Source organism: Pelmatolapia mariae, linkage group LG8, assembly GCF_036321145.2.
Source record: "Pelmatolapia mariae isolate MD_Pm_ZW linkage group LG8, Pm_UMD_F_2, whole genome shotgun sequence".
Lineage (NCBI taxonomy): Eukaryota > Metazoa > Chordata > Actinopteri > Cichliformes > Cichlidae > Pelmatolapia > Pelmatolapia mariae.
Genome location: NC_086234.1, coordinates 1,493,629 through 1,518,386, shown reverse-complemented (window position 1 = coordinate 1,518,386; position 24,758 = coordinate 1,493,629). Strand labels below are relative to the sequence as shown.

Here is a 24,758-nt window from a genome sequence, read left to right as displayed (position 1 = left end):
GCAGTCAGAAGCTAAAAAGGTAAAAAAAAAAAAAAAACAACAACATGAAAGTCAAACTGATGACATTTGAAGTGTCATACAGACGTTTCCAGCATGCCGACCATCTGTAAACACGTGGGCACAGCGCTGGATGCAGGTGAGCTCACCTGAAAACACACTGTGTTTTAAAGAAATGCAAACAGTGTCTTTGTTCTCTAAGAACTTAACGTCGTTGGTGTGAGTCAGGATTCTCCGAAGTATAAAACTATTTCCGGCACTCGTCCTACATCTGCAGTTCCAGGAAGAAACTTTGTAGAACTGCATTAATGGCAGACGTTAAAGTCACGGAGAGGAATCTGACCTGATGTTATAAACTCGACCACACCGCGCTGTTATACGGGTTTTCTTTTACCAACTGGTTATCTGTTATTCTAGCACCTTCAGAATTCACCTAAAGGTGCTTTTTACTGTAAGATAAAGACACGACAATAATACAGCGAAAACCTCAACGGTCAGACGACCCTTATGAGCAAACACTGGGTGACAGTGGGAAGGACAAAGTCCCTTTGAACAGGAAGAAACCTCCAGTAGAAGCAGGGAGGGGAGGGGCGGGCATCACAGAGACTGGCTGGGTTTTAATTAAAAATGAAAAAAGGTCCTGTTAATAATAATGGATTGCATTTATATAGCGCTTTTACAATTCCACTATTCATTCTCACATTCACACACTGGTGGAGGCAGCTACAGTTGTAGCCACAGCTGTAGCCCACAGCCCTGGGGCAGACTGACAGAAGCGAGGCTGCCATATCGCGCCATCGGCCCTTCTGGCCATCACCAGTAGGCGTTAGGTGAAGTGTCTTGCCCAAGGACACAACGACCGAGACTGTCCGAGCCGGGGCTCGAACCAGCAACCTTCCGATTACAAGACGAACTGCCAACTCTTGAGCCACGATCGCCCCAACTCATTTGACCCTTTCACCATAGTGGTCCCTACAGTTACAGCTACTCCAAAGCTGTTTGCCTGCATTTGTGCCAGTGTTGATGGTATACCTGCACAGAAACCACTACATTGGACACTGATCGGTCACTCCATACTCTGCCACCCACTGGATGTTTAATGTTACTACAGATGTATGACGTGTTTCATTGTAATTACTGTTATTTAACTCTTTTAAGTATTTTTATTCATCTTTTCCTGCCTGAAAATGAATAAAAACACTTAAGAATCCTGATTGAGTTTGTCATAATTCATGCATGACAGGGTTAAATGGTCGGACTGTCAGAGAGCCACAGCGTTCACAGGAAAACTCTTCTTTCCAGTGCGGTCTCCCAAAACCAGCAGATCCAACCTTTATGATCCAGAATCATCTGAGTGAGACGAGTGTCCTCAAACCGGCCTTTAAATTTGACCCAGGAGTTTTGGAGCAGAAACGCTGCGTTTCTTTTTACCTCGCTTCACCGACACATCTGTAACACCTGGAAAAGTGAAACCACAGACCTGTGGACGAACATCTGGGACACTCGTGATTTTTAAAGCAGGTGGACACCTGTTGAAACATCATCACCATGGTAACCTTAAAGTGGTGTTACTGATGACGGCTGTCAGCTGTTAACGGTTTCATTCAGTTGGCATCAGCAGGCTTCCGTAGATGCCGCTGCCCAGCAGGAATGATTTGCGATAAGTGTCCACGCGTGAGTCATGTGACCTTCTTCAAACAGGTTCAGAGTAAATAAAAAGCAGATTTGACACAAATGTTTATTATTTCTCACATGAAAAACATCAGAATCAGAATATTTATGTTTCTGCTGAAGCTTCACACCAGCATGCGTGTTAGAAGTAGCTCTGCAGCGGCTCTCCCAGGATGTTCTCCATCTCCTGGATCACCTTCTGGACCTGCAGCTCCACCTCTTCACACTCGTCTGCAAAACAAACAGCAGGTTTGAACCTACGCCGTCACCTGGCCTCACAGGTGGAACGAAGCTCCACTGAAACACGAATGTGATATTTTACTGCATTCTGTTTGCATTTTATCATCTCTGATGTCGTATTTGATTTGAACCTTTACTGATATTTCTCCATGATGGTGAAAATGTGTTTCATCTGTCATGCTTTTATTCTGAAACATCTGGATCTAGATTCACTGTTAGAGATGTGCTGCCCTCTTGTGGCCGACAGCTACATTACATCTTAGAGCCAACAGTTAATATGAGAGGTGTGCATGAACAGCTGTCTGTGTGTGCGCCTCACCCTCCATGAGTTCAGCCAGGAAGGGGATGGTCTCCGGCAGCAGCGCCATGTAGTTCTCCTTCAGTTTGGACGCCACCTCCATGAGCATCAGCAGAGAGGAGAAACGCACCTGTGGAGGAGGAGGAGTAGGAGGAAGCTGCTGAGTCAATAACTAACACCAACACAGAGTCTAATTTAAAACTCTTTGTATTACCATCAAGGATCAATTAACTCTGCCTGGCTGAGATCAGACAGCGTCAGAGTGAAGCTTGACCGACTTCTCTGCGCCTTCAAGGCGTCGCTCGGGGCTCAGGGGAGCCCGTCAGGTGTGCAGGTGGCCTTACCTTGGCGTCAGAGTGCCTGGTCTTCAGGAGGATCTGATAGTTGAGGGTCTTCCACTGCGAGTCGTCGGCCATCGCCACAGCAAACTGCCCGACGCAGGGCACCAGGTGCTGGGTTACGCGCTGCTGGTATCGCTGCTCGCCACCGATTCGATTCTCCAGCTGGACACAAACACAGAAACCATTCAAGTTCAATGTCACCAATGAAACCACGCCCAGCGGGTGAAGTCATGCAGTTTTGGACAAATATTACACCCTCTGAAGTGTCTGCACCTCACCTGGTCTACGAGCGGGCTCAGCAGGGCGTCGGCTCGCTCGCGGCTCAGGAAGCGCTGCGAGTCGTACAGGAAGGTCTTGTGGAGGCAGTCGAGGACGTACTGCAGCAGCAGGCAGCTCTTCTCCTCGCCATCGTCCTCGGAGTCGAAGAGCAGCGACTCTGCAAGAAAGAAGCAAATCCACCGTCAAGCTTGGACAGCTGGGAAACAGCTGCTTTACCAACAAACAGCTGTTTAAATATAACATTTACATAAACATAAATGTAACAATTTACAGTTAAAAATCAATAAAAAGAGAAAATGTTGTGGATGAGGTCAGACCTGTGCTGGAGCTGTTGGTTTGTCTCAGCAGGTCTGCGAATGGTTTCACCAGGTTTCCTGCGAACAGCACGAAGAGTCCTTTGAGGCGGTCGGCGATGCGGTCGGACAGCCGGTAGAAAGTCAGCAGACGATCTTTACGCTCCGATTTGCTCCAGTCGAAGAGCTGCGGGACAGACGCACAGACACACAGTTATCGCCACACAGCGGGAAACTGGGGCGGCGGCTGAATCCTAGGCACAGCGGCGTTACCTTGAAGAAGAGCGGCCTGAACGTGACCTCTGACAGCTTCATCACCATGGCGATCAGGCAGTCGATCACGCAGCCCTCGACCTGCGCCGTCTTCTCCAGATCGCCCTGAAGACAAAAGAGACGGGTGAGAAAGGTAAAGTAATCTAAGTACATTTACTCAATCACCAGCTGAGCGGACCTGGCAATGCTCGGAGCGGAAGTCGAGTGCGGTGAGGAAGAAGGTGGTGAGCTCTGATTGGTGGAAGCTGAGCTGGTCTTTCTCCATGTGAGTGATGTGTTCCTTCAGGATGCTCAGCAGCGCCCCCAGCTGACTCTGTGGGGAAATGACGAGACGTTAACAGCTGAAAACCATCAGGAATCTCCCAGAGCGGGATTCGACACCGATGATGCTTCACCGTTTATCACTGATTTCTACTTTTAAGGTTTTTTCTGGCTTGAAGCACGAAAACATTAAATTACAGGATATTACTGCTGCTGTTTGATTTTAGACATTTAACAAAGTTCAGCGTGAGAATTTGGAATTTTAAGTCCCTGGTTCCACTTTTCGGTGGATGTTTGATTTGTTTTCGTGGAGCCATTTTAAACGACTGAATCCAATAATGACAGTAAGTGTCTTTGGATCATTCTGGAAAACTTTAAGCCAAGGCGCACACACAAACTTTGAACTTTACCGGCTTCAGTAGAAAACAGTAAACACACCTGAAGCTCGACTCTCACCTTCTTATCGACCACCATAGTGTTGTAGCACCTGCTAATGGTGGGCAGTAGGACCCTGGGGGGCAGTTTGGTGGCAAGGGTGCTCCTCAGGGAGGCGAGACGGATGGAGAGCTGGGCAAAGGAGGATGAGGAGGAGGAGGAAGTCTCCATCAGCCGTGTCAGCCGACACACCTGCAAGAACGAAGAGGAATAATGAATAACAGAGTCCCTGTGACGCTCCCCAGGTGACCTGGGACCAATCAGCACATCTCATCAAAGCAGGAAGAGCGCACAGCACGATCCAATCAAAGCACAGCTCCACCGCAATCCTTTATAACCTGTTTTGTTTTTCTGATGCACTGCAGTGCTCGCGGGGCGGCGTTACCTGTAAGGTGGCGTCGTGCAGGTATGGGCTGATGAAGTGTGACAGCGTCTCTGCGACCCGCTGCAGGGCAGTGACGGCGCTCAGCAGGTAGATCTCATTGGTCAGAAGCTCCTTCCTGTTTGTGAGCGCGTGCAGTATGGCTGGCATCAACCTGTGGAAACAAACACGCGTCAGCTGCCTGGAGGGCGGCTTCCCCACCTTGTCGTGTGAGGGTGAAGGACGGGCGTGACAGACCTGGGTAACTGCGGGATGGCGAGGGCCTTCAGTGTGCTGACCACCTCGGCGATGCAGAGCAGAGCGCTGCCCGTCACGTTCTTCTCCTCCTCTGCCGCCGCGACGAGCTCCACGGTTTGCAGCAGCACGGGCACGAACGTCTCCTGGTGGTCGGACCCGAAACTGCGACAGAGCAGCTTGAGGCTGAAGAGCGCCGTCTGGCGGTTGATGGCCTGCTCCGCTCCGTCCGCGAACTTCCTGTGATCTTTGCCCACAATGTTCAGCAATTCGCCGATCAGCTGGAGGAGCACGGTAACCTGAGGGCAGACAGGAAGTTGATGTCATCGTTTCATACCCAAAACATGCTCTGCGGAGAACTCTGACATCACTTCCTGTTACCTGCTGTGCATCCCACTGTGTTCTGTGCTGCAGTTTGTTGTTGAGCAGGTCCATGGCCTTCCTCCTGACCGACGCCAGCTCATTTCCCATCAGGCCCCTCATCACCGTGATGAAGGTGTCTGTGGGCAGCAGCGCGTTTACCTGGACAAAGGTGAGCAGGTTAGAGCGCCTCTGCAGGGCGGCTTTCACTCCAGCAGCAGAAGAAGAAACTGAGGTTAACGGTGGATGACCTGCTGTTAATGTTAACGAGAAGAGTTTAAATAAAACTGGATTCAAACCTTGTCCAGGACGTCGTAGGCTTTATTCAGCAGAACTCGCCAGAACTTGGCGGTGGGTTTGTCGGCGTTCTCCTCCACACAGCGAGCGATGCTGTGGATGTAGCGCAGGATGTCCTCCAACAGCCTGAAACACGAACATGACATCACCTTCAACGCCACCAAACGCTCACATGACAACGTGACATCACAGCATCACTCACCTCTGCTGCAGTGGCTGCAGAGATGCGTCTATGTCATCGTCGCTGTCCGCGACCTGAAACAAAATCAAACGTTTATTGTCGTCGCACTCTGAGCGCGCTCCTTACCGCCTGACCTTCAGTCGCCCACCTTCCCGATGAAGCTCGCCGAGCCGAGCAGCTGAGCCGCGAATGACACGGAGAGGAACTTGAAGTGTCGCAGCTCTTTGCCACCGTGAGCATCCACGCTGAAGATCAGCTCCTCCACCTTTTCCTCCTCCTCCTTCTTCGCTCCTCGCCGGGCGGCGGGCCGTTTCACTGGAGCTACACAAGACGAACACCCAGAATTCCATCAGACTACGGAGGGCCAAACACGCCAAAACTCTATATACAGAATTAATGACTGATGGGTTCAAATATTTATTCAATTTGGATTAACTCATGTACTTTCTACAAATTAGTTTATTTATGTTTCAATTTAAATTCAATTTCCTAAATTTTAAATGAAAGAAATTCAAATTGTTAATTTTTTTTTTACCATATTTACTTTTATGTACATGTTTTCATAGCCATTGTTCTTTGTGGTAACATTTCTGTTTACTTTCTTAATAATTTACCTGTTTCTTCAAGTATTTTCAAGTCCAGTAATTTACTTTATTTATAGTTATTTATTTATATCGTCCTCTCTTCTTAAATTTAAAATAAATGTCTAAAATTTGAGTCAGAAATAAAAGCAGCAAATATTTTAATTTACCTTGATGTTCATTATTTTAAACATTGTATTTTTAATCTATTACTTTAATGAAAGACAGATGATTGGCTCCTGGGTGTTTCATCTGTAACAGTAAAAATCTGCCAAATGAAACACTCGGAGCGTATCGTGATAATAAGTGATTCTCGTAAATGAAGTAAACTGATAGAAGAATCATAACAAAGGAAATAATTCTGAAATGAGTCCTTTAGATTTGGCACTTACAGTCCTCCATACCAAAAACATGATTATGTTATTGATGATGTAAAACTTTTGTTTTGTTTTACCATCCTCTTTGTCGTCTGGCAGCTGCAGCAGGAAGTTCAGGATGTTGATGAGCGAGGTTAGCTGATCGCTGATGTCAAACTGACAGCACAGAGAAATCCAGAAGTCCACGTCTCGCTCCAGCGCTGCATCCTGCTCACGAAAACACAAAATAAACTACGTTAAACACGCAGAGACACGAAATGACGCGCTAAGCTCTGCAGAAACAGAAGCAGGCGATTGTTACCTTCTCGCTGGTGGAGCCGGCGCTCTGTGTGGTGTGCAGCTTGAACAGGAGGAGCATTAGGACCCAGAGGAAACGGGCGGGACCCAGCGTGGTCACCAGCTGACACAGGATTGGCAGCCGCCGGTGCTCGGGCACGTGGGGCAGCGCGTCGGCAAACACGTGCATGATCTTCGTCACCACAGCCATCACGTGAGAGGCGGAGCTTCCATCAGAAAGCTGCTGGGCCTGTTGGAGGAGGAGGAGCGACGAAGAGTTATCGCCACACCACTCGTGTAAAACGGGCATGTTTGTCGGCTCCGTCGCCACCTCACCTGGATCAGAGCAGGTATGACCATCTGCACAGTCTTGTCGATGACTCTGAAGCTGTAGGCGTCGTCCAGCCGCATGATGCTGGCGCCCATGAAGGTGAAGATGGGCATGATGTTGTGGAGGACCTTCTCCTGCAGGAGGAACACAAACGCGTTTGTTTTCTTGTTATTAGTGTGAATGCTTGTAAAAGCATTCACAGTATTGTTGTTGTAATCTTTATTAGTGTGAATGCTTGTAAAAGCATTCACAGTATTGTTGTTGTAATCTTTATTCTATTTTATTATTATCTATTCCGTACGTTTTTTGTACTCCTACTCCTTAAAAACCGTTCAACTTAGAAAAACCATTCAAACACCGTTAGATTCCTCTTCTTTTGGACATGACTGCTTCTATTTTTCTCATTTTTAACATTTATATTTTTAATTTTATTCAACTTTTTTCAACAAAAATTTCCCATGTATTTCAATGGGGAGACCCTTCAAATCCTCATTCAACTTACTCATTTTTAAACTCCTACTACTTCCACATACGTTGACATAGAGCCACCATTCAAACTTTAAAACGAAGACAAGACATTCAACTATTCAACTTGTATTTATCTTTTCAATATCTTTTATACTTTTTCTTCAGTTCCAGTTTAAGTTTCATGATGTTTTTTCAGCCGTTTCAGAGTTTATAATGGGTGTGTATGGGACGGAATGTTGGGGCCAGAGTGAGACAGCTCAACTGCTACAGTGAGAGAAGCAAAAAAATTAATCTTAAAATCTTTTTTAAAACTGCTGCTGTGTCTGCAGCGTTCGCTCTACCGGTCTGACTTTACCCTCAAAACGTAGCCATCGCTGTCCTCTTTCATCCAGTGTGTTTACTATTGTACTAGGTGTTAGGGTTCTTTCATAAATGTCACCAAAGCACAGCCTACTCCCTCCAACTCTTCCATAGACTTTAATGTTAAAATGGCTCAGAAAGTTCGTTTGAAAATCAGAAGAGCATGGTGTCTTTCCACTGTCACCACGTCCATATAATAAACTCCACAGGCATGAAAACCGAGAATTAGGTAGACTAGACATTGCCGGTGCTCACGGTGAAAGAATTTTGTCAATACGACTTGTACTTTTCATTTGGGAGCGATTTGTTTCGGCTTGACTTTTCTGTTCATTTTAAGCAGCAAAAGTGAGGTGCATGTCTGTGTGTGTGTATGGAGCCGTTGGGTGCAGTCACTATAGAAACCAGGCTCACACCTGCCTGCCTAACGAGCTCTGTCTCTCACTGTGCCAAGATTCATCTTAAACACTTCTCTTTAAACTGCTGCTGTGTCCACAGTGTTTGCTCTACAGCCATCATTTTACCCTCAAAACGTCGCCATCGTTGTTCTCTTTCCAGCACCGTGTCTTTCAAAGCTCAGACATTTAAACTTTTTAAACTCTGTGGATCCAAGTGGAGGGATCACATTTTAGTCATTCAGTTAATCAAAGAATATGAACTTTTTATATTTATTCAGATGTTTTCTGACGCTAAATTTTATTTTCTCATTACTTAGGTTTTTCTAATTTACATTTAAAAGACTTTCAGCTATTTTCCAACTTCTTCTTTGTGCACTTCAGCTTTTAGCAGTTTAGCACTTTTGTTTTCAGGTTAAAAATTCAGGTTTTTTTTCTCTCATTCAACATTTTTAACTTAAATTCAGCAATTAATTCATTTCAGTGCATACATTCAGATTCAAGCATTCACACTGCAGTTTCTTCAGAAAATGCACTTTCTAGTTAGTGTGAATGCTTGTAAAAGCATTCACAGTATTGTTGTTGTAATCTTTATTCTATTTTATTATTATCTATTCCGTACGTTTTTTGTACTCCTACTCCTTAAAAACCGTTCAACTTAGAAAAACCATTCAAACACCGTTAGATTCCTCTTCTTTTGGACATGACTGCTTCTATTTTTCTCATTTTTAACATTTATATTTTTAATTTTATTCAACTTTTTTCAACAAAAATTTCCCATGTATTTCAATGGGGAGACCCTTCAAATCCTCATTCAACTTACTCATTTTTAAACTCCTACTACTTCCACATACGTTGACATAGAGCCACCATTCAAACTTTAAAACGAAGACAAGACATTCAACTATTCAACTTGTATTTATCTTTTCAATATCTTTTATACTTTTTCTTCAGTTCCAGTTTAAGTTTCATGATGTTTTTTCAGCCGTTTCAGAGTTTATAATGGGTGTGTATGGGACGGAATGTTGGGGCCAGAGTGAGACAGCTCAACTGCTACAGTGAGAGAAGCAAAAAAATTAATCTTAAAATCTTTTTTAAAACTGCTGCTGTGTCTGCAGCGTTCGCTCTACCGGTCTGACTTTACCCTCAAAACGTAGCCATCGCTGTCCTCTTTCATCCAGTGTGTTTACTATTGTACTAGGTGTTAGGGTTCTTTCATAAATGTCACCAAAGCACAGCCTACTCCCTCCAACTCTTCCATAGACTTTAATGTTAAAATGGCTCAGAAAGTTCGTTTGAAAATCAGAAGAGCATGGTGTCTTTCCACTGTCACCACGTCCATATAATAAACTCCACAGGCATGAAAACCGAGAATTAGGTAGACTAGACATTGCCGGTGCTCACGGTGAAAGAATTTTGTCAATACGACTTGTACTTTTCATTTGGGAGCGATTTGTTTCAGCTTGACTTTTCTGTTCATTTTAAGCAGCAAAAGAGAGGTGCATGTCTGTGTGTGTGTATGGAGCCGTTGGGTGCAGTCACTATAGAAACCAGGCTCACACCTGCCTGCCTAACGAGCTCTGTCTCTCACTGTGCCAAGATTCATCTTAAACACTTCTCTTTAAACTGCTGCTGTGTCCACAGTGTTTGCTCTACAGCCATCATTTTACCCTCAAAACGTCGCCATCGTTGTTCTCTTTCCAGCACCGTGTCTTTCAAAGCTCAGACATTTAAACTTTTTAAACTCTGTGGATCCAAGTGGAGGGATCACATTTTAGTCATTCAGTTAATCAAAGAATATGAACTTTTTATATTTATTCAGATGTTTTCTGACGCTAAATTTTCTTTTCTCATTACTTAGGTTTTTCTAATTTACATTTAAAAGACTTTCAGCTATTTTCCAACTTCTTCTTTGTGCACTTCAGCTTTTAGCAGTTTAGCACTTTTGTTTTCAGGTTAAAAATTCAGGTTTTTTTTCTCTCATTCAACATTTTTAACTTAAATTCAGCAATTAATTCATTTCAGTGCATACATTCAGATTCAAGCATTCACACTGCAGTTTCTTCAGAAAATGCACTTTCTAGTTCTATTTTATTATCTATTCCGTACGTTTTTTGTAGTCCTACTACTTCAAAACCGTTCAACTTAGAAAAACCATTCAAACACTGTTAGATTCCTCTTCTTTAGGACATGACTGCTTCTATTTTTCTCATTTTTAACATTTATATTTTTAATTTTATTCAACTTTTTTCAACAAAAATTTCCCATGTATTTCAATGGGGAGACCCTTCAAATCCTCATTCAACTTACTCATTTTTAAACTCCTACTACTTCCACATACGTTGACATAGAGCCACCATTCAAACTTTAAAACGAAGACAAGACATTCAACTATTCAACTTGTATTTATCTTTTCAATATCTTTTATACTTTTTCTTCAGTTCCAGTTTAAGTTTCATGATGTTTTTTCAGCCGTTTCAGAGTTTATAATGGGTGTGTATGGGACGGAATGTTGGGGCCAGAGTGAGACAGCTCAACTGCTACAGTGAGAGAAGCAAAAAAATTAATCTTAAAATCTTTTTTAAAACTGCTGCTGTGTCCGCAGCGTTAGCTCTACAGGTCTGATCTTACCCTCAAAACGTAGCCATCGCTGTCCTCTTTCATCCAATGTGTTTACTATTGTACTAGGTGTTATGGTTCTTTCATAATTGTCACCAAAGCACAGCCTACTCCCTCCAACTGCTCCATAGACTCCAATGTTAAAATGGCTCAGAAGGTTCGTTTGAAAATCAGAAGAGCATGGTGTCTTTCCACTGTCACCACGTCCATATAATAAACTCCACCGCCATGAAAACCGAGAATTAGGTAGACTAGACGTTGCCGTCGCTCACGGTGAAAGAATTTTGTCAATACGACTTGTACTTTTCATTTGGGAACGATTTGTTTCGGCCTGACTTTTCTGTTCATTTTAAGCAGCAAAAGTGAGGTGCATGTCTGTGTCCGTGTGTATGGAGCCATTGGGTGCAGTCACTATAGCAACCAGGCTCACACCTGCCTGCTTAACCAGCTCTCTCTCTCACTGTGCCAAGATTCATCTTAAACACTTTCAGCTGCTGCTGTGTCCACAGTGTTTGCTCTACAGCCATCATTTTACCCTCAAAATGTCACCATCGTTGTTCTCTTTCCAACACTGTGTCTTTCAAAGCTCAGACATTTAAATTTTTTAAACTGTGTGGATCCAAGCGGAGGGATCACATTTTAGTAATTCAGTGATTCAAAGAATATGAACTTTTAATATTCATTCAGATGTTTTCTGACTTTGAATCTTAGGTTTTTCTAATTTACATTTAAAACATTTTCAGCTATTTTCCAACTTCTCTGTAAAAATCAGCTTTCAAAGGTTCTGCACTTTTGTTTTCAGGTTAAAAATTCTGTTTTTTCCAGCTCATTCAACATTTTTAGGTTAATATTAATTCATTTCAGTGCATACATTCAGATTCAAGCATTCACACTGCAGTTTCTTCAGAAAATGCACTTTCTAGTTAAATAAATGTTGTTTACTTTAATTCCCATATTTATTTATTATTATTTCTTTCCTTTAATTCTTCTCTTCTAAAACAAATCTGATACTAAACGTACCAAATATCAAAATTACTACTTTATTTCATTTATTTGTATCAGTTGCTCTAACTGCATCACTAACTGCTTCTCGTGTTTCCTTCTTTGGGTTCATTAAACTACAATTAAAAGTAAAAATTAAAAAAAAAATCAAAACAATCGTCTAATATTTGTTTAAAATGTCGGCTGCATTGATCCTCCATATCCATCAGGACATCAATATTTTTACGTTTGTTTAAACCAGGGGTCGGCAACCCCGGGCACGCGTGCGTTAACTGATGACACACCATAACTGGACTGGCCATCGGGCATGATTTTTCGTTTTTATGGGCAGATGATTTTTTTTAATTAATTTATTTTTTGTAACGGTATTAAAGGTGGTGGATTGGCCAGATGTTGGTTGATGTGTAAAAATAAGTCAGTTGTTTGGTGGTGGCTGTGGCGGAGCTTCCACAGAGGCCAGCAGGTGGATGAGGGAAGGGGAGGCAGGAGGAGGAGAGACCCGAGGCGGCCGCCGGTCCGAGTGTCAGGTGAACTGAACTTCAGGTAAGAAGTTCTGACCTGCAGTCTATCTGGGTCAGATATAAACCAAGTTTAGTTTATTTTCGTTGTGCTGACTTTTTACAGTCAGTTACAATAACTCGTACTAGCTAGCATGACGGAGTTTCTATACAGCTGGGTGGGTGCTATGATGTTACTGATAGTGAACTTTATTTTATTCATAAGGTTAGTTAGTAGAGTTGCCAACCGTCCCGTAAAAAGACGGAATAGTCTCGTATTCAGAGAAAATATTACGCGTTTCGTGTTGAGCTGAAAAGGAACAGTTTGTCCCGAACTTCAGCTAGAATGAAAAAGACTCAAAGCTGGATTTATTCTGTCGTTACGCTGCACAGCTGCCTCTTCTTCTCTCATTCTCTCCCCCTCCCTCTCCTGTTGCTACTTCAATCATGAAACTGATCAATGATCAGCTGATCGTCTCTCTTGTTTGTTTATTGCCCACTTTGCGCCAGAAAGAGGAAACCAGCGGATGTCGCGCTAAACAACAGCAGCACGTTTAAGCTTTATCACCTGTTGTTAGCATTTATTTAATATTAATTTCTAGTATCAGCTGATGTTTGCTGGAGCCACAGCTGTAAAGCTGCTGGTCATGATGTCGGTTTGGATATGTGGTGAGAGGGAAACATGAAGATGAAACCAGGAGATGTCCTTACTGAATCATCAGAGCTGAACAGGTGATGGAGAAACAGGTTTACCTTTTAGGTGACATGGATGAGTTGAAGTTATGAACTGTTTCTGAGAGACAAATAACACCAGGATCCTTTTCTAAGTAGCTGACAGCTGGTAACTGTGCAGGGGCGGGTCTAGCAAAGTGTTGCCTGGGGGGCAGGTAGGGCATTAACAGGGAGAGGGGGGCAGCTGGAGTCCGCAGCTGGAGTCCACAGCTGTGCGTGTTCATGGAGCTGCATTTTCACCTGCTGGACATCACTACCTGACACGTGTAACTGTCTTCAGAACATTGCAGAGGCCTTATTGACAGTATTTGGCTCTACATATCTGTGTGAGCAGATTTTCTCTCACATGAGTGTCCTCAGGTAGCCTCTGAATGCTGGACACTTGGAGACCTGTGTCTCTGAGTGGGAGACCAGAGATCACATTAACATGTGTGTCTCTGTATTAACAAACATGCCATATTGGCTCAGTTTATCTTTCTTATCATTGTTGTGAGGAGACCATAAATAGCATTTGTATTTTCTGTTGTACAGTCCATTTGCTGTTATGGATAAAAAGTGTTTGTTTTGTTTCAAAATAGCTGAAAACTATTCGCTGATAGCTGCAAACAAATATAATCTATAAAGTTGTTCTAGTGTGTAACTGTTAATATAGAGCGTTATTACATTTATTGCTAATGCAATCATATGGCACACTGACTTCTGAGGAAAATTTAAATGGCACTCATCATCAGAAAGGTTGCCGACCCCTGATTTAAACAAACACTTCTGCCGCCATGATGTCATCACAGACGTGCAGAGGAGCTTCAGTCTCAGGGGGCGGGACTTAGACCGCTCTTTGTATCAGTGACATAAAACTCTCTCAGCTGCAAACAGAGACGGAGGAGGAAGAGGAGGAGGAAGAGCGAAGGTGGTGGTGGACAGACAGAAGAGGAGGTGGAGCTCTCACGGGGAAAATGGCGGCGGCGGTGCCCAGCAGCAGCAGGGCGTGGTGGTGAGTCTGCGGCATGTCGGACGTTCGGATGCACTGAACCACGAGCTCCACGCTGAACTTGTCTTCATCCAGGACGTCTGCACAGAGGGAGGAGAGCACAGTGAAGCAACACACACACCTTCATCATCCTCCTCCTCCTCTGACACCCACCTGCAGCCACAGCTCCTCCACCTGGAGCCAGTTTGTGGCAGATGTTGAGCAGACAGCTGAGCAGCAGCTGCTTGGTGTACTCCGTGTTGGCGTTCTCATCGGAGCACGGCTCCATACTCCTGACGACAGACGCAGTTATTATTACTCAAATGTTTCTGTTTTTCTTTTATTTCAGTTACATTTCCATGTTTGAAATAAAATTCTATCAATCGATTTTTCATCTTTTTGTTACTTCTGTCTTAAATAAACAAACAGAAGAAGAAATAATTCCACGCAGAGAAGCTCCACTTTTAGATTGGACCTCTCTGCAGCCCGGAGCCACTTCCACACGACTCCAAACACGGATCAAATCCACACGAAGTCTTAATGAGGACTTTTACTACAGCCTTCATTCTTCTTTCAGTTTAGATAAAATTATAAAACATGAGAAACTGTAAGACGTGGCGTTTGCTGTCATGTTACCTGGCGAGCAGAGAGAACAGAACCGGCACCAACACCTGGGCTCTCTTCAGTTTCTTCTTGTGCTGCAGCAGCTCCAGGATCAGAGTGACTCTCTGCCACGACACGGCGCCCCCCTCTGGAGCCGCATCGCTGCTCTCCTGAGGTTTCCTGAACACACGGCAGCGGTTCACTCGATCACTCATCGTGGAAAATTGTGGCTCATTTTTTTCTTTTTTGCAACTAAAAGCTGAAATGTTCTAGATTGTCAGGATTCGTCCTGAAACTATCAGAAGGAAATCAGATCTGTGTGTAAGTGCTGATCAGGGCCTGCAGGCTGCACGGACGTTAAACAGGTGACGTCAACCGGTTTAACTGATTTCTATCAACTTCAGTTCAATAATTACATCATTAAAATGCAGGGACGAGAAACAAGACAACAGCGCCGCCATCAGAGTGAACTCTGAACTACAACATTGTTTTCAAGCAGATCGTCATCAAAGATCTGTAAATAAACACAGGAGCAAATCATTCATATTCGTTCATGTCACAGCCTACAATTATTAATTAGATTAATTGTTTTAAGCTGAAAGGAATCTCCTGCAGATCCAACTGGTCCGATCACGTGACCTCAGGAACGTTTCAGGGCGCAAATACCTCTGCGACAGTCGGCTCCGCCGGGTCTGCTGCACCGTCACGCTGACTTTGGGTTTTTCTGGAGGAACGAGCTCATTGGCCAGCAGCTGACAGTCAACGACGACCTGAGGCAAATGCAAAGGTCAAACGTTCGGCGATTCATCCCGAAACAAACAACCGTTTCATTATCAGTCATTTTTCTTCTTTTGCGAGAAAGAAAAATCTCCATTTCGATGTTGAGCAGACGATCTCGGCTCACCGCTTTGAAGACGCTGCTGATGGTGTTGGCCACCGCCGGACTCCTGCTCTCCACCAGCAGGTCAAACATGGCCGACAGCAGCTTCTGCTGCACCGCCTCGTCCGCGAGGGTGGAGAAGAAGGGCTTTGTGATCTGCAGAGACACGCAGAGACGTCTGAACACGTTAAATCATCACCAGTCACTCAAACTTTAATCTGGGTTTGAATTAAAGACTGTGAATCAAAGATGGACAGCATCACTGTGAGTGTGCACTTGGGTAGGGTTAGTCCCCGTCCCCCAATTGGTGGCTTTGTCCTCCTGACCTGCTCCAGAGCGATGATCTGGCAGCTCGGGATGCCGGCGTGCTGCTGCGTGGAGGTCTTCAGAGCTCTGATGAACAGGTCCAGGCAGTTCTGGTCTTTGGCCAGCAGGGGCGCCGACGCCTCGTTGTACTTCCCCAGGACGAGCTGCAGGAGCTGCGCCTCGGCCCGCAGCAGGGCGGGCGTGTCGGGGCCGGTCTCCAGGAGGCGATCGAGGACAGGAAGCAGGCTGGAGAGCTCTGACTGAGAAGAGGAGGAAGAAGAGGAGGAGGAGGTCAAACGAGACACAAAGCATGGATCTTTAGACGAGGACGACATTTAACCTGATCAGACTGGACTGTGAGGTTAGATAACAGATCAGCACAGGAATCAATGATCTGATCGCTGCATGAACACCTGCAGCAACAATGCTTTTCTCTGGCTGTGAGCGTCACAGCGCTCACGATAACGCCGCCATCAAACACGACACACCAGGAAATGGAAACCGTTCAGCTTCAAAGATCTGACTCTAAAACAAAGACGTCCCGTCAGCGGTGAACAAACAGGTGAATCCTCAGACGCGGTCCCGCCCACTCACCTGTCCGTTGACCTCACTCAGCGCTCTCAGCAGGGCGGCGGCGATGTACGACGGGCAGCTCGGAGTCTGAATGCTCCTCACCAGCAGCTGCATCGCCGCCGCCAGCTTCTTCTGCTGCGGCTTCGCTTTACTGGCTGACGACTCATCGTGCAGCACGCCGAGAACCTGCGGGCAAAACAGGAAGTCAGAACAACAAATACAGGAAGTCCAGATTTAAACCAATCAGCTGTTTCAGAGTCCTCACCGTGCTGAGGTAGGACGGGTCGGCGACGATCTCCTCTGATGTCGACAGGAGCTTCTCTGTGATTGGCTGGAAGGGGGACGTGTTGGCTGCCGATAGGCTCTGCAGGACGCTGAGCGCCGCCCTCCGGACCTCCCGAACAGGAGACGTGAGACAGCAGAGCAGAGACGGGACGACTGAGGCACACACACGCACGCATGCACGCACGCACAAGCACAGACACACACACGCAGGTGTTTTAATAACCTCGTATGTCATCAGCGCATCTTTCAAACTTTCGGACGTTTCATGAATTTAAAACAGAAAATTATTCTTAACGTTAGTTTGAGGTTTGTTTATGTTAATCGGACCTTTTTAAAAGATTTGTTACATTTTTGTGATTTTGTTTTTGTTATCTTCTGTATTTGTAAATATTTGTAATAATCTCACCTGGTGAGTTGGCGGCCGCCAGCTCCTTCAGCTTGGAGGCGGGTTGGGTGCTCAGCAGAGCTCCGCCCATGTACAGCGCCCGTGTCTGCAGGACGGTGCCCACCTTCACATCCAGCTGGTCTCCATGGTTACTGGTGTATCCCCACAGCATGCACAGGAACCTGAAGAGCACGCTCGGTTCGCGCAGGTGGACCTGAGGTGACGGTTTCTCAGGTTAGTGGCTCGTTCCATCACGCTGAAACATCATGTCTGCTCACAGGAAATGATGTCATACCTGGACGAGCAGCTTCATCAGCTCTCTAAAGCTGTCAGCCGTCGCTCCCTCAGCGGCGCCACTCATGATTATGCCGAACAGGCGGCAGATCAGACCCAGGTAACAGCAGGTGTTTGTGTCGAGCTTCTCTGGGTTCCACCACGCCGCCCCTGGAAGACAATCATGTGACCAGTCAGCTGACCGGTTCCCTCTTCTACCTAAGCTCTTGCCTGCTCTGGGAGATTTTACCTTTGAAGGAGGCGTCGTGACACTTGAGGCAGGAAATGAAGTCTCGGAGCAGAGCGACGAGGACGAAGCCGTACTCTGTGTCCGGCTGCTGTCCCTGAGCACACCTGCTTAGGTAGAGCGCCGCCGCCTCAGAGAAGGAGGTAGGCACGGAGACGGGACGCTCGGCTTCCTGTTCAGAACCAACACAATCCATCAAAACCCGTCGCCGACAATACCCACAATGCAAGCGGGCTCTGTTTAAGTTTGTGTTTATGGATGTTAAAGGCCGACCGACCTGTGACGCGTCGCTCCTCACGACCTCCAGCAGGGGGCGCTCCAGGAGCGCGTAGACCCTCTGAGCGGTGAGCAGGTGCTGCGTCTCGCTCAGCTCACCCAGACCAAGCAGCAGCGTCCGGGTCAGGACCAGGAACGCCGCACGCTCCCTGAGACTGGAGCGTCGCTGCTGCTCCACCAGCACAGCGAGGTTCTCCAGCTGAGCGCAACACACACGGAAACCATCAGCTGACAGACTCAAAACAGATCAATCCGCTGCTGAAAGTAGTCCCAACAGTACGGCTGCCTCGTGACTCAGACACATTCATGCTTGAAAACGTTCACGTGAGCGACACGAGGAAAGGCGTTTGAACTCACCGCGTCGCGCCTGGAGAAGTGCTCCATGTTCGCCAGGTTCTTTGTCAGCGTGGAGACCAGCCGCTCGTTGGCCACACCCACAAAGTCGGGCTCAACGCTTCTCTTCATCACGTCATCAAGCTCTGTGTGATGCAAAAAGTTTCAGACACTGACGAAATGATGGACAGCACTGCTTTTATTGTGAAAGCGCCACAGGAAATGGGTCTGTTACCTCGGGCCCAATTCAGGGTGAGCGGGTGTTTGGCGAGGAGGGGGGACCGGGCGATGCAGCGGGCGAGGTCGAGCTGGGTCGAGGTGACGACCAGGAATGGCAGCAGCCTCCAGCCCGTCCTCGTCACCAGCTCGCCGTCCCCCTTTCCCATCCGCGGGTCGGACAGTAAACGCACCACCTCTGTCAGCACGGGAACCCTGGAGGAAGGAGTCTCAGATTTACAGGAGGTTCATGAAGGCATCATTAACAGCAGCGAAAATAAGCTTTCACTGACCATCGCTCAGACTCCGGCAGATCGGCTCTGTGCAGCAGAGACAGCAGACACGAGACGGCGTCCTCGCGGTCCACAACGTCAAACACCACCTGAAACACAACGAAAACCGCCATTAACCACAACGCCATCAAGCAGAATGCCATCAGACCCGTTAACCATCGTCTCACTGACCTCCAGGACTTGGAGAGCGGCGGCTACGACCTCCAGCGAGTCGTCTTTCAAACGCTCCGTGACGGCGTCCTTCAGGAAGTCCTCATCCAGACTCTGCTGCTGCTCAGAGGAAACACGACCACGATGCGGTAAAATAACTGCAGCCACGGTTGTTTTAGTAAAAACAACTGTGGCTGCAGTCAAAGTTTGGGTGCACAAGAACGAATGAATGTTGAGGAATTTAAGTATTTGGGAGCGCTACCAGACTCAAAATGATCCTTTAAAAAACACATAAACAACGTAGTGAAAACTGTAAATGTTAACATACAGAACTTAAACATATCCGCACATCATTAACAGACACAGCAGCGATTACATTCCTGCACTCTATGACTCTGGCTCATATTGAATACTGTATTACAAGGTGGTCCAAGTAGCTTTGCTGCTATTGGGCCAATCGAAGTGTGCTACAAAAGAGCATTGAAAATATTAGATAAGAAACCTTTTTCATATCACCACTGTCAAATTTAAATTAAATACAAGTTTCTACATTTTACTAATTTCAAATTATTTAAATCTGCCTAATATACAAAGTTCTACATGGTCTGGCGCCTCAACCAATCAGTGATTTTATTAAACAAAAGTCTAGCAGTGTTGCCGGGTCAAGACTGACTCGAGCCACTGTGAGAGGTGATTGTGAACTAGCATTTAGACGGAGCACCTTTTCACAGATGCTCCGTCATATCAGGGAGTGAGCTTCTGGAATATTCTTCCACTGTCAGTGAGGGAAAGTCTCCCCGTCTTTAAGAGTCACTTAAAAGGGCGGCTGAGGGACACAAACATGTGATCATGTTTCATAATCATGCTTCATATTGGACGTGAAAAAGAGTTAGTGTGTTACAAAAAGGGAAACAAGTATTAGTGTAATGTGTGAGTGCAATATCAGGACAGTCGGGGCATGTGCAATATAACTGATGTGTTTCCATTATTGCTCTCTATATCGTCCTCTGTGTCCACTCTTCTTGTCACTGTTTGTTCTAGTCTAATGTGTTCACTGTCACATGAGCTGTAAACAGTGTCTCTGTATGTTTTTACTAACGTGTGTTTAACACCAACCTGCCAGAGCGTCTGCAGATGCAAATTAGCCCAAGGCTGTAATCTGGCATATTTACATTTGTTAAATGTTCATTAACATGTATTGCCTCTCTTTCTAAATAAAACATAAAATAAAAAATAAATAAATGTGTGGTTAAAAACATCGGCCCGCTCGTTTACACGCTCGTGACTTTACATGCTTCACAGATTTAAAGCCTCCCTGAAAGAAGAGGACCCGGAGCAGAGCCCCGAGGTGCACCAAAGCTACACAATTACCTGCCTCAGAGTTCAAAGTTCACCTGAATGAAACAGACACAGAGGATTAAACAGGAAGTCTACCTGTCCAGCGGCGATGACGTCCTTCAGGTGCTCCACGGCCGAGACTCTGACCGACGGCTGAGGGTGTTTCAGGCTGAGCAGCAGCGACGTGTCCGAGTCGCCTAAAATCTGCCGACACAGAACGAAGACTGTGAGCTCAGAGAGACGAAGACGCCACAGTTCACCTGAGCGACGCCGTTTTGTAGCTCACCTGATGTTTCCCGCTGCTCAGCGACAAAGACAGAAACCGGTGGAAGAGCCGTTTCTGCTCCGTGCTGCCGATGTCGGTCACGTGACCTGCGAGGACGCCGTCCAGAGCTGCACAGTACCTGATGGAGGAGAAAACTTAAACACAGCTCCATCCTCCGTACCCCAGAGCAGCTGCGGCCGGCGGCCATGTTTTCACTGCTGTTTCCGTGCAGACGCGTTTACCTGAACACGTTTCTATGACAAACCAGGAACTATATAATATTTACTCGTACGTACTTGGACTCGAACAGGCGCACCAGAGGCAGCAGGCGCTGGTCGAGGGCCGACAGCTCTTCAGGTGAGCGCTCGCTCTGACTCAGATACTCGTCCAGCAGCAACCTACGGGACAAACACGGCAACAGTGAGAAGATGTGTCGCGTGATTGGCTGCATGATTGGCTGAGAGGTGGCTTACCGGGCCGCGGTGCAGTCCAGGTCTTTGGTCAGCGGGACGGATTCCAGGACGGACTCCAGCACTGCGAGCCTGTTCGTCTCACCTGTGACACAGAAACTCAGGTAAACTCCACCTGCGACGCTGTAAAGCATTAGACGTACAAGCTGGAGGCCTCACCTGAGCTGCTGATGAACACGCTTTGGACCAGGTGAGGCAGCAGGTAGCGCAGCAGAGGGCTGACATCGTGAACCACCGCCATGACCTGCAGTGTCGGCACCAGCGCCGCCATCGAGCAGAGACGGCCGGCGGCTCTGAGCACACGAGAAGGAACAGACAGGTGAGAGGACGTCACGCCTGGACAGAGCGTGTCCGAAACATCACGACCAGGCGGCGTCGGTCCTACCTGGGCCCCACGGCGCCCTCCTTCTGGTTCTGCAGCAGCACGATGAGGCAGCCCACGCCCTCCTTGGCGAGGACGGGCTCTTTGATCAGAGACTTGCTGATGTGCACGGCGAGGCTGTCCACCAGACTCGCCTCCATCACCACCTTCACCGCCAGCTGGCACACGATCATGTAGGTGGCGGCTTTGTAGTCCGCCAGCGACGACTTCAGACCCTGAGGCAACGACACATGTGAGGTTAAATCTCACGTCACCTGTCGGGTCGGGTCAGGTGAATAATAGCGCACGTTACCGTCTGCACGTATGGCAGCAGCTTGGAGATGATGGTGTTGGACACTCTGTCCACGGCGTCCAGGGCGGGGACGATGGTGGAGGCGTAAAAAGAGAAGATCACTCTGAGCTGGGAGCAACTTCCCGAATGTCCGGAATACGCCTGCAGAGGAGAAGGAGAGCAGTGAATGCAGGTAACTGTCCAGGTGTCCCGAGAGCCTCGCCGGGACGTCGACAGGTAACAGGAGGGGTCAGGGAGGTCACCTCGATGGACCGGGTCACCAGGCTGCAGATGAAGTCCATGAAGCTCAGGTCAGTGTAACAGTGAGCGATGAGAGTTCCTCTGGATAACGGCACGCCGGGTTTCTGAACAAACAACGACAAACAAAAAGATTTCACGTCACTCGGATCAGCAGACGGACCTCACAGGCGCCTCAGCTCAGGCGAGTCACCGACCTGCAGGCCGTGCAGCCAGTTCCAGCGACTCGTGGCGTCGCTGATCTTCAGGAGCTGCAGGACTCTGACGAACACGTTGGTGTCGTGATACGGCAGCGCGCAGGCCAGCAGGCTGTCGGCATTGTACAGCTGGATGTGGAAGCTGAACACGGGAAAACACGGGAATCACCACCGGAGTATAAAACAGGAAATACAGAGTGTGAAGGAGAGCTTCTGTGCACATGTAAGGTTCATCTAGTTAAACATCTGTTTAACTAATTAAATACGAAAAATAATCGTCAGCATTGCTATAAATGTGTTAATGAAGCGTCAGCGCCTTAAAGCTGCTGTTTCCTGAAGGACTATTTGACCATAAATCAGCTCCACACTAGGAAATGACCAAATAACAGGTTATTGTCACAATTCAGTGAAGAAATGTCATCGTTACACAGCAGGCTGATGGTAAATGACAGTGCTGCGTTTAAAAGGGGACCGTGGTCCATAAATTAGTTCCTGATCACAGCCAAATTTCAACTTCATACAAAAGCAGCGTAAACAACTTCTGCACACAGTAATATTTCAGATCAGCAGGAAAAACTTAAATCTGCCATTTTCTGAATATACTTTTGCTTGTAAATCAGCCTCAGACCAAAAAAATTAAAGTGAGAAGTTAATGAGTCACGTTTTAAATTCAAGACATGTTAATATCTGATGATGACAGATGTCTGTTTGGAAAGGCAGAATGAAAATCTGTAGTTAAATGACAGCCAGATGGAATATTTTCATGCTGAATTTCAAAGTGGATCCTTCTGACTTCTGAAGCGTTAATGGCCCCGCCATACAGGCGTGCCATTCGTAAACAGACAGTGAAATCTTAAATCAGAAGTTTTCTGAACGGAGTTTGGTTTGTTTTTCATTTATCTAATGATTCACTGTTCAAACACAAAGTGTCATTTTCTGTATTTTTCTTGAGAGAATAACTGAGCTGCGACGCCTCAGCGCCGTACCGGTGAACGAGCCACTCGATGCACTTGTGAGCCGGTTTGAGAAGGAAGTATGGGCAGAGGCGGGTGAGGAAGAGCGAGATGCCGGCGTCCAGCTTCTTGTTGACCTCCTTGGATTGGATGCTGCGCTCCAGGGTCGTCGAGGCGGGACTGAACAGGGTGCTCTGAAACTCCAGGAATGCCGGCTCGATTCCCAGTAGCTCCTCCAGCCCGGTGCATCCTGCACGAGGAAGAGGACAGACAGGATGAAGGTCAGGGAGGAAACGGGCTGGAACAGGAGAAGAGGAAGAGGAGGGCGGGACTCACCGAGGGCGTAGAAGGTGCTCCTGTCCATGGACGCCGCCTCTTTGGGGTCGAAGAGGAGCGAGGCGACCTCCCTGCGGGTCAGCAGGTTGGCATCGCTCTGAGGCAGCGCGAGCCTCTTCAGCTGGTGAGCTAACGACGTCATGATGTACGATTAATCTGATAGAGACACAAAAACAGCCAAATTCTGATGTCAGTCTGAGGCCTCTGCACAAAACTTTATTTAAACAGCAGGAAAACAGACAGTTAGATGAATCTTTAATAAAAAAATAATCAATATCACCTCCTTTTTCTCCGTGTTTGTCTTAAAGGGGGAAACCTTAAATCTGCAGATTTTTAAAGGGAGTTTGGAATGTAAATTACATAGAAGATGAAAAAGGTTCACACACAAACACAGAAACAGCAGGTTTGAAATTTAAATGTTGGATCAATATTACGGTACACATGATTGAGCCAAAATAGCATATTGAACAGCAGCTGTGCAAAGACAACTATTAAAACCAAACAACTGAATAATAACCTTTTTCCTCACGAATTTCAGAGTGACTGCGCTTGGAAGAAGTGAAAGTTAAGGTCACTTTTACACGGGGCTACATTGTCTTTTGAACAAGAAAACCTTAAATCTAAAGTATTTTTAAGGGACTTTTGAACGCAGATGAGCCCGTTAATAATCAGGGAAACGTGGTTCCTCTGCAGCTGCGCGTTAATAACAAAGTTTCTACACCATTTAACTCTTCAACATCAAAGCCACAAAAACTCCGGAATTATTTCTTTAAAAGTCAGAAAATCATATTTAAGTTTACTTACAAACTCGATCACATCCGACTTTAAAGCCAGATTGCCTTCTGTTAAAATACAGGTTTTAATTAAACGTTTACATGGGTGGTCACGTCCTGACATGAGCGGAAACGTTAAATCTGCCGTTTTCTGAATGAACTTCTGCATGTAAAATAACTCGAGACTTAAACGTTATCTCGCTTTCTGAGCACTGTTTTCGGACTACGATCCAGATTACATGAAGCTCATAGAGAGTTCAGACTTATTCCGCCCGCACTAACACGCGTCGCTTTTATCGGGTCACAGATGAACTCGCTGTGACCTCTGAGGCTGCTCTGACCGGAAATACGCGTCACTTCCAAAAAGTCTCAAAGGCTCTCCAACACTTTCAAACGTTTCAATATTTCACCGAAAAAACACAAAACTCAAACCTGAGTCCTCAAACAGCACCGACACACGTGCGCACGGTGCTCGACGTGACCGGGATCCTTCTACATCCGGTTCACTCCGGATGTTTTCTTTTTTTTTCTCAATCTTTGATGACGACGCG

At 46.4% G+C, this 24,758-nt stretch overlaps 1 protein-coding gene across 3 annotated transcripts; it reads right to left on the bottom strand.

Moving 5' to 3' along the window:
- Positions 1–1,725: 1,725 nt before the first annotated feature.
- Positions 1,726–24,698, bottom strand: heatr1 (HEAT repeat containing 1). 3 transcript variants are annotated; one of them, XM_063482414.1, is made up of 46 exons: positions 24,640–24,671; positions 23,715–23,757; positions 23,435–23,590; positions 23,132–23,348; positions 22,146–22,287; positions 21,954–22,055; positions 21,712–21,852; positions 21,423–21,634; positions 21,197–21,330; positions 21,041–21,122; positions 20,864–20,965; positions 20,589–20,706; positions 20,399–20,506; positions 18,986–19,084; positions 18,815–18,903; positions 18,541–18,737; positions 18,330–18,451; positions 17,974–18,171; positions 17,700–17,868; positions 17,472–17,620; positions 17,198–17,390; positions 16,772–16,944; positions 16,528–16,692; positions 15,954–16,193; positions 15,652–15,783; positions 15,414–15,517; positions 14,781–14,927; positions 14,319–14,437; positions 14,124–14,245; positions 7,113–7,241; positions 6,802–7,026; positions 6,578–6,707; positions 5,691–5,863; positions 5,564–5,616; positions 5,364–5,487; positions 5,086–5,226; positions 4,708–5,003; positions 4,474–4,624; positions 4,110–4,280; positions 3,571–3,705; positions 3,393–3,497; positions 3,144–3,306; positions 2,826–2,983; positions 2,551–2,709; positions 2,228–2,336; positions 1,726–1,899 (listed from the first exon to the last, which is right to left on the bottom strand). In XM_063482414.1, exons 3-46 carry the CDS (start codon positions 23,574–23,576, stop codon positions 1,811–1,813), a joined length of 6,429 nt encoding a protein of 2,142 aa, XP_063338484.1. In that variant the 5' UTR covers positions 23,577–23,590; positions 23,715–23,757; positions 24,640–24,671; the 3' UTR covers positions 1,726–1,810. The 3 variants fall into 3 exon arrangements, with proteins under 3 accessions (XP_063338484.1, XP_063338483.1, XP_063338485.1); XM_063482413.1 differs by lacking the exon at positions 23,715–23,757 and having other exon boundaries at positions 24,640–24,698; XM_063482415.1 differs by lacking the exons at positions 23,715–23,757; positions 24,640–24,671 and adding an exon at positions 24,239–24,309.
- Positions 24,699–24,758: the final 60 nt, after the last annotated feature.

What these genes read in the sequence shown, in the direction of transcription:
- heatr1 (XM_063482413.1), bottom strand. Translation starts at nt 23,576, where the DNA reads ATGACGTCGTTAGCTCACCAGCTGAAGAGGCTCGCGCTGCCTCAGAGC. An exon ending in ACGTCATCGCCGCTGGACAG is followed by an intron (nt 19,085 to 20,398) that starts GTAGACTTCCTG and finishes TCCTCTGAGCAG; the next exon opens with CAGCAGAGTCTGGATGAGGA. An exon ending in GCCATCCCGCAGTTACCCAG is followed by an intron (nt 4,625 to 4,707) that starts GTCTGTCACGCC and finishes TTGTTTCCACAG; the next exon opens with GTTGATGCCAGCCATACTGC.